The 9,551-nt window shown below is 35.9% G+C and overlaps 2 protein-coding genes across 2 annotated transcripts; both read right to left on the bottom strand.

The window, feature by feature from the left end:
* Positions 1–1,179: 1,179 nt before the first annotated feature.
* Positions 1,180–5,491, bottom strand: LOC101107872 (olfactory receptor 4F4). Its single transcript, XM_027972239.1, has 2 exons — positions 5,474–5,491; positions 1,180–2,160 (listed from the first exon to the last, which is right to left on the bottom strand). Exons 1-2 carry the CDS (start codon positions 5,489–5,491, stop codon positions 1,180–1,182), a joined length of 999 nt encoding a protein of 332 aa, XP_027828040.1.
* Positions 5,492–6,968: 1,477 nt separating this feature from the next.
* Positions 6,969–7,916, bottom strand: LOC101119566 (olfactory receptor 4F6-like). The gene has a single exon (XM_004010404.4). The coding sequence runs from the start codon at positions 7,905–7,907 to the stop codon at positions 6,969–6,971; it is 939 nt and encodes a 312-aa protein (XP_004010453.1). The 5' UTR covers positions 7,908–7,916.
* Between the last annotated feature and the right edge of the window lie 1,635 nt (positions 7,917–9,551).

Raw genomic sequence — 9,551 nt, 5'->3', positions numbered from 1 at the left:
ATTATTTACCAACTGGGCTAATACTTAACGTCATGATCAGTATGGGGTAGGTAAAGTCGAACCCATCTCTTTTTGACTTCAAAGCCTGTGCTTGTGAAAGCTAACCATGAAAAGTGACAAGGATGAATCCAAATGATACACAGTGTGCCAACATGTTGAGAGATGCTTTTATTCTATGGGCTGTTGTATACCACAAGATGTCACGTGCCTACAAGACAAATTTTATATTGGCAGACTCGCTTTGCTGTCATTCTTTTTTTTTTTTTAAATACGATTTATTTATTCATTTATGACTGTGCTGGGTCTTTGTTGCGGCATCTGGGTTTTCTCTAGTTGTGGTGAGCAGGGGCTACTCTCCAGCCCCTGCTGTGAGCAGGCTTCTCATTGCAGTGGTTTCTCTTGTAGTGGAGCATGGACTTGAGGCACAGGCTTCAGTACTTGTAGCCCGTGGGCTCAGTAGTTGCATGAGCACAGGCTCAGTAGCTGTGGCACATGGGCTTAGCTGTCCCATGGCATATAGGATCCTCCTGGATCAAGAATAGAACCCATGTCCTCTGCATTGACAGGTGGACTCTTCACCACTGATGTACTAAGGAAACCCCTCTTCCTGCCTTTCTTAATAATACACTCATGGATTATGGGATGTTACAATGATAGTAGTTAAACTGTTATAATGGGAGGAGTTTCTTTTTTAAACCTCTTAAAAGTTGACATATATATTATTATCACTAAGCATATATATATATATATATATATATATATATATATATATATATATATTGAATTAGGTGTATAGCATTTGCTTCTTGATGTTTTTAGGTAAAATGAGCCAAACAGAAATTTTTAAAAAATCTTAAGTCAACCTAGTTTCTATCTTTCTCTGTTTTACCCTCAGGACCATCCAAGAAGGCACGAGTGTACAGATGCTAACATATTTATGCCTTTAATTGTTAGGAGAATTAGTGAGATCATATTTTCAAAGTAAAATGTTAAGTTTGCCTCTGCATTAAAAAATATAACAAGATTGTCAAAGAATAAAATGAGGTTCTGTATGTAAATATTCTTTGACAGTTGATACAGAATATGAAATGGAAGATATCATTTTTCATTAGATTTTCTAAATAACTTACTGATGCTATATAATATGTCATTATCTCAGATTAATCTTATGGATTAATTTTATGAGATCTGAGACTTTATCCTAGAATTGGTATTCCATTTTCTCAGCCGTCTCATTGCAGTCTTCATGTCTTTGTTTCTCAGTGTGTATATCATTGGGTTCAAGAAAGGAGTGACTACAGAATAAAACACAGCAAGGAATTTATCTAATGACTTGATGGGGAATGGCCAGGCATAAATGAAGATACATGGTCCAAAGAACAGAAGAACTACTGTGATATGAGCAGTTAAAGTAGACAGAGCCTTGGATGACCTCTCTGAAGGGAGATGCTGGATGGTCACTAAGATGACAGTGTATGAGATGATTAGCAGAAAAAAAGAACACACAGTGAGCACACCACTGTTAGCAATGACCATGATATGCAACCTATAGGTATCTGTGCAGGCAAGTTTGATGACCCTAGGAAGGTCACAGTAAAAGCTATCTACCTCATTGGGACCACAGAAAGGTAAGTTCACTGCAAAGGCCAACTGGCTCACTGAGTGGAGGAAGCCAGTTCCCCATGCAGCAGCCACAAAGCCAGCACATACATTGCCACGCATAATTGTAGTGTAGCGAAGGGGTTTACAGATTGCTACGTATCTGTCAAAGGCCATGGCTATAAGGATCACCAACTCACTCCCACCAAAGAAATGAAGGAGAAATATCTGAGCAAGGCAGCCCTTGAACGAGATGGCCTTACATTTACTGAAAAAATCAGCAATCATCTTGGGGGCTGTGACTGAAGACAGACACAGGTCAATGAGTGAGAGGTTGGCCAGCAGGAAGTACATGGGGGAGTGAAGGTGGGAGTCAGAAGCTACAGTTATGACAATAAGAAGGTTCCCGAACACAATTCCTACATAGAATACAAAAAAGAACACAACTAGGAAAATCTGGAGTTCCTGAGAATTGGAGAGTCCTAGAAAAATGAACTCAGTCACCGTGGAGTGATTTGTTTCACTTATTGATTCATTCCAGGAAATATCCTCTGTAGTTACCTTGAATGGAGTGAGAAGAAAGTCAGAAATATTTTGTTCAAATTCAGAGCCCCATTTTGTGTCATTATGTTCACACTCATGATGACGTTCTGTGCTTTGTTACATAAAGGAATTAAAAATGCCTACAGTCTAAACTCAATTTTATCCCACACTCTTTGCCTGGATATGCTTATAGTCCAGTTGTCCAAGCTTTAGTGTTTCCATGTATGCTAGGCTTATTCCTAATAAAATGCTTTTTTCATGTTATCCTCTCTGCCAGATTAAATTTATACCCTCACCCTGCATTTATGTCCTTTTTCGCTGAACTCCAAAACAGGTCATATTCTGTGGACCATATTATATCTCTTAAATACATACAAAACTCTATGATTGTCACATCTAAAAAGGGTTTTCATGACATGCATTTTTGAGAAGGTATTTTTAGTAGCCTAATAGTTCATCACAACAATCTTGTATACAGTTATTGGAAACTTCTCTATTAAACTAAAGCAAATTCTCATTCACAATTTAATTGGGAAGCAATCATAGTGGGTTTTGTGTGCATCTGTGGATCTTGAATTCATCCTCTTTAAGACTTCTTTTGCCATTTTGTAAATGCAAATACTAATTATATTCCTTCTTATGGTTATTATGAATTTCAACTTTTGTATTTGGTAATTACGCAATAGATTTAGAAGATTATTAGTAGTGAGAGTTATCACCTCTGATTCATAGAAAAACCCTGGCTCCTCAATAATCATTTAAAAGTATACTTGTCTTCTAAAAATAATTATCATAGCAAGATTTAGTTTCCCTATCTTTTAAATTACTGCATTGGATCAAAAATTTTCTAAATCCTCACTAATCCAATACTCTATCAGGATTGAGGGAGGGATATAATTTAAAAATAATTTTCATAATCTGTCAGGAGCTTGGATAGCAATATGAAAACTAAGACAGATGTAGAGATTCAGTCTTATGGGAACTTTACATTTATGAGAATTCTGAAACAGAAACTAGGAATTATAAGAATTTATGGAGGATAGAATTGATACTTAACATTTGGTAATATGAAAATGCTTAGAAGAAAGAGTTAAGCCAAAATAAAATTAAAGATGAAAAATAGAAGAAAGGAATGACAACACAAAAATAAGGTTTAAAAATGAGAGAAAGAAGTTAAAAGCAAGAGAATGCCACTACAGAGGATGTGAGTTTGATCCCTGATGGGGGAACTTAACATTTCCCATGCTGTGTGGGGTGGTCAAAAAAGTTTAAAAAACAAAATAAAATCTAAAAAATAAAAACTTAAAAGTGAGGAAAATATTTTCTGAGATAAAATGTGAAGAAATTTTAATAGGAAATGAAATTGGAAAAGGATTCTAGAATGCCTACTATAGGATTCTTGTTTTATTATGTTGACATGAACTGTTATAGAATTATGAGCAATTGTTTAATAAATTTCTAACAAATGGTAAGCAGTTACTAATAGCTTTATAATACCTAATTATAAAAGGTAGTAATAACAGGACATGTGTCAATACATGTGTAAGATTAAAAAAATGATGCCAATTTTTTTATTGTGAGTAATTGTGAACACTGTCACAGCTTTAATTATGAAAATAACTATAAAAGAGATAGCATAGCAATATATAACATAAAGATCATCTTTAGAAGAAGCAATCCATTTGGAAGGAAGTAAAGGATGATGATAATAAAATGTAGAGGTATTGTTGGAATATCTTTGTAAGTTGTTACCTGAAAGTTAAGAGCCTGAAAAGTGGTCATTGGATGTAAGTTGCAAAAGTCATTTCATATATGTACTGGGGAGTCCAGAAGTTTTGCAGTAAGTGAAGTAGAAAATGGAATGGTAGCTTGAAGGGAAAGCTATGAAAGAGAGGAGAGGAAATTGACTGGTCTCAAAGAGTCATGAAAGGATAGATTATGGCTCGTCAAATTTCTTGGGGGAGTAGTGTTATGTTTTCTCTATTTAATCAGTTATTCCAAGGTCCTTGGAAATTACACTTTTCTTCTTTATCCATTCCATAGCCCTATCCTAAAGCTCCATATTACTGTTTTTAAAATCCTATAAATATTTGAAGTGAAGTCACTCAGTCATGCCTGACTCTTAGCAATTCTAATTTATTTCCAAGTATAAAGAGAAGTCTAGTAGTAAAACAAGTCATAAATAGTCATTTTAGTCCCCTTCTGCTTAGCACAAATATAATCATACTTGTCATTGACAATAAAGAGGATGGGATTCTATCGTGAGATCATTTCTGACATGACTGGGTGATTTGGATGTTTCTTCAAAGTCAAGGAATGTGATTTAGTATTTTCTTTGGATGTTTACTGATGTGAAATGATTTCACTGAGAGAAGAGGACAAACTTGATAGTTATGTCAAGATAGGTTTACCAAAGTGTTCTCATTTGCAGTGAAAAGATTTTCTATGTTAACAAGTAAGAATTCAAATATACTATTCTTCAGCAAAATGAATTTTTTTCACCAACCTCAGGATTCTTCCATTTTTCCTGAAAAAATACTCATAAAATTTAATTCTGTAGAATGGGTTATTACTAACAGAAGCATTTTATTATCAATACAAATGCTACAGTTTGGTTAGTTCTGCTGATATATTTCATTTTCACATTCTACCTACCTCCTTCATAACTGGAAGACACTACAGCAATTTTCAGAGCATAGTGTGTAGACTTTTCTTTTATTTGCACTTTCTCATGAAGTATACAATTTCCAAGAGAAGAAAATTGATATAAACTATCCTTCTTAGCAAATGACTTCATTAGAATTAAGAACCATTTATGGAAATGACCAGAGGCAGATGAAGAGATCTGAAAATAGTCATCCTGAACTTTGGGTATTGAGACTAACTCTTATAGTCTCACAAGCTTTCCCCTGAGGAAATACACAAAATCATCTTGATTTAAGGGCTAATGTCACAGTTTCTTGGCTAACTCAGGTACTTCTATGACCTTCACTGAATTTAAAGGTAAATTTTTAAAGAATCATAGTAAAACAATTGAAAAAATTGTGCAATTAAAATTCAGACGTGTTAAGAAGAAAGCAAATAATAATGTTTTAGATTTTATAGAAAGCAGATAGCTTAGAATTTGTGGAGAAAATATAGGAAAAATGCCTTGACAAATAATAAGTCTAAGTTCTTATTATTTATCATTTTTATTGAGTAGCTTTAATTACCATACAGTGGTTAAAACTGAACTGACTAACCACAGTTAATGTCCCTTAAATCAGTCATAGAAAGAACCCAAAAGATCTCTCAGCTGTGCTCCATGACCAGCAGACTTTCCAGATTTTACCTGAAACATGCCAATCATCTTCTTTGTTCTCAGTGCCCTTACTTAAAAATGAACCCATTAAAGATGCTGAGATCTCAATGGAGTATCCTCCTCTAGTAAATAAGTCCTTTCAAATACTTATAGAATTGTAGATACTTTTAAAGAATGAATCAAGATATGCTTTGAACACAAATATTGAAAAAAACTGGAAAATAGGCAAAATTTTTACATAATAGAAAATACTAGAGTCTATTTTTAAAACAATATTGTACAAAATACATTATCAAAGTCTAAAAGCAATTTTAATTCTTAACATAGTGTCATAGTGTTGACCTTCCTATTTATCTAATTAAAATACAAGTATAATGAGAATTGCTTCTTCCTCAATTTTAATGTCTATTGGTTTACATAAAGCCATATTTTATCTTTGGATCTACATAATTTCCATAAGAAATATTAATTGATTTCCAATGATGCTTGTTATCAAATGGAAGATACTGATGAAGTTAAATTACATGTATATGTGTGTTGCTGCTAAGTCGCTTCAGTCGTGTCCAACTCTACGTGACCTCATAGATGGCAGCCCACCAGGCTCCCCCATCTCTGGGATTCTCCAGGCAAGAACACTGGAGTGGGTTGCCGTTTTCTTCTCCAATGCATGAAAGTGAAAAGTGAAAGTGAAGTCACTCAGTCGTGTCTGACTCGTAGCGACCCCATGGACTGCAGCCCACCAGGCTCCTTCGTCCATGGGATTTGTCAGGCAAGAGTATTGGAGTGGGGTGCCATTGCCTTCTCCATATATGTGTGTGTGTGTGTGTGTGTGTGTATGTAGATATATATATATACACACACACATACATATACATGTGTACATATCTATCTGTAGATGTAAAATATCCACATGAATATTGAATGCAGCCATTAGTGGTAACTACAGTTTAGGTTTGGAGGTTAGATAGAAATATAAGCTGCAACTCTATGTAAATGAAATTCCTTGACTCAATACCTTTTTTTTGTAGGCTTCTCAGTTTTTTGTTTTTGTTTTTTTTTTGGTTGTTCTTTTATAATTTTATTTATTTATGTTTGGTTGTGCTTGGTCTTTGTTGCTGTGTGGACTTTCCTCTAGTTGAGGCAATCGGGGGCTACTCTCTAGTTGTGGTTCATGAGCTTCTCATCGCTGTGGCTTCTCTTGTTGCAGAGCATAGGCTCTAGGGCATGCAGGCTTCAGTAGTTGCAACATGTGGGCTCAGTGGCTGGGCTCTAGAGCACAGCCTCAGCAGTTGTGGTCAATGAGCTTAGTTGCTCTGCGGCATGTGGGATCCTCCAGGATCAGGGATCAAACCCATGTCCCCTGCATTGGCAGGTGGACTGTTTACCATTGAACCACTAGGGAAGCACCAATTTCTCAGTTTTTAAAAGCAATAATGAAAATTAACACATTCTATAGTGTTCATGGTGATCACGAGGGTCTTGATGATTCATGACATTCATCTTGTGCTCTCATCAATGAAATCTCTCATGTCACTTCCCTAGAATTTACAAGCTGTTGACTTAGCCTTGTCATTGCCACCTTCATATCTCTGTTCCTTAAAGTATATATGGCAGGATTTAAGACGGGGGTGACAACAAAGTCCACAATGGCAAAAAATATATCCAGTGACTTCGTAGGGAAAGGCCATACATAGAGAAACATGCATGGAAGGAAAAACAAAAGCACTACAGTGATGTGAGCTGATAGAGTGAAGAACGCTTTGGATAAATGTTTTGAAGAATGTCGTCGGACAGTGATCAGAATAAAGATGTATGATATAATTAAGAGAAAGAAGGTGCCCATAGATATGAAACCACTGTTGACAGTGACTACAAATTCTAGTTTGTAAGTATCTATGCATGCAAGTTTAATAACCCGAGGAAAATCACAATAAAAGCTCCCCACATTATTAGGTCCACAGAAGGGTAAATTTATGACAAAGACAAACTGAGACACAGCATGAGTCACTCCAATTATCCAAGCAGCAACTACTAAAAACATGCACATTTTGGGATTCATAATAGTTAGATAATGGAGAGGCTTGCAGATTGCTGTGTACCTGTCATATGCCATGGCTATGAGCAGCATCATCTCCACTCCTCCTGTGACATGGATAAAGAACATTTGTAGCATGCAGTTGTGGAAAGAAATGATTCGACAGTCACTGAAAAGATCAGATATCATCCTGGGAACTGTGGTGGATGAAAGGGCTAGGTCAATTAGTGATAGGTTGGCCAATAGAACGTACATGGGGGTATGTAAGTGGGAATCGAAAATCACTGTGACCACAATGAAGAGGTTTCCCAGGATAATCCCCAAATACAATACAGAGAAGAAGAGAAAAAGTAAAAACTGCATCCCTGAGGATTGTGTAAGTCCCAGTAACACAAATTCAGTTACCACAGAGCCATTTACTTGGTCCATTGAATCATAAAGAAGATAAGACTGTCAAGTGACCTGCAACAAAAGAAAAGAGGGATCAACTTAATACAACTTAAATGTTGTGTTAAATGCTGATAATTTAAAGTTGGTCCTTTAACTTAATTGATTATAGACTACTTACAAAATAATGGGAACCAGGGTATAAAATATTGAATACAACAAAGCTTCACTCAGAGACAATCTTTCACTTTAAATGATCCTATTTATTTAAATATGTGAGCAATCAGACAATTTATGGTGTTAGGAAAGAATGTATAACATAAACTCAAGGAATACAGATGAAGTAAAACAATACAAGTTAAAAACAAAAATAATGAATACCAGAAAATTGGAAGAGGGTATAAAAGCACATAAACTGATTAAAAAATAGATAACTTTAAAAAAATAATCATAATAAAGTTAAATATAAGTTAGAAATGAATATGAAAAGTGTTAGTCACTCAGTTATGTTCAACTCTTGGCGACCTCTGTAGCCCACCAGGCTCCTCTGTGCATGAAATTCCCTAGGCAAGAATACTGGAGTGGGTTGACATTTCCTTCTCCAGGGGATCTTCCTGATCCAGGGATTGAACCTGGATCTCCTGTATTGCAGGCAGATTCTTTACCATCTGATACACCACACATATTGGAAATGAGCATAGACATGCATAATAACTGTTAAGATACCTCTGAAGGCTATTTCCTACATGTACTTAAAAACAATCTACTTTAAAAATCTTACATGAATTTGAAGTACCATAGACAGACAAAAGATTGATATTTTCATAATATTTTTTAAAAGTTCATTAAAAAATTTATTATTATTATTATTATTTTTTTACTTTACAATATTGCATTGGTTTTGACACACATCAATATGAATCCACCACAGGTGTACACGTGTTTCCAATCCCAAACCCCCCTCCCACCTCCCCCCCCTCCTACACCATCCCTCCAGATCATCCCAGTGCACCAGCCCCAAGCATCCTGCACCCTGCATCGAACCTAGACTGGTGATTCATTTCTTATATGATATTATACATGTTTCAATGCCATTCTCCCAAATCATCCTACCCTCTCCCTCTCCCACAGAGTTCAAAAGACTGTTCTATACATCTGTGTCTCTTTTGCTGTCTCACATACAGCGTTATTGTTACCATCTTTCTAAATTCCATATATATGCATTAGTATACTGTATTGGTGTTTTTCTTTCTGGCTTACTTCACTCTGTATAATCGGCTCCAGTTTCATCCACCTCATTAGAACTGATTCAAATATATTCTTCTTAATGGCTGAGTAATACTCCATTGTGTATACGCACCACAGCTTTCTTATCCATTCATCTACTAATGGACATCTAGGTTGCTTCCATGTCCTGGCTATTATTAGCAATATAGAACAGTCTTTTGGACTCTGTGGGAGAGGGAGAGGGTGGGATGATTTGGGAGAATGGCATTGAAACATGTATAATATCATATATGAAATGAATCGCCAGTCCAGGTTCGATGCATGATACTGGATGCTTGGGGCTGGTGCACTGGGATGACCCAGAGGGATGGTATGGGGAGGGAGGAGGAAGGAGGGTTCAGGATGGGGAACACGTGTATACCTGTGGCAGATTCATGTTGATGTATGGCAAAACCAATA

Source organism: Ovis aries, chromosome 7 (genome assembly GCF_016772045.2).
Source record: "Ovis aries strain OAR_USU_Benz2616 breed Rambouillet chromosome 7, ARS-UI_Ramb_v3.0, whole genome shotgun sequence".
Taxonomy (NCBI): domain Eukaryota; kingdom Metazoa; phylum Chordata; class Mammalia; order Artiodactyla; family Bovidae; genus Ovis; species Ovis aries.
Note: the sequence above shows the minus strand (reverse complement) of the source record. Positions and strands in the feature narration are given on the sequence as shown.

What these genes read in the sequence shown, in the direction of transcription:
- LOC101119566 (XM_004010404.4), bottom strand. Translation starts at nt 7,907, where the DNA reads ATGGACCAAGTAAATGGCTCTGTGGTAACTGAATTTGTGTTACTGGGA.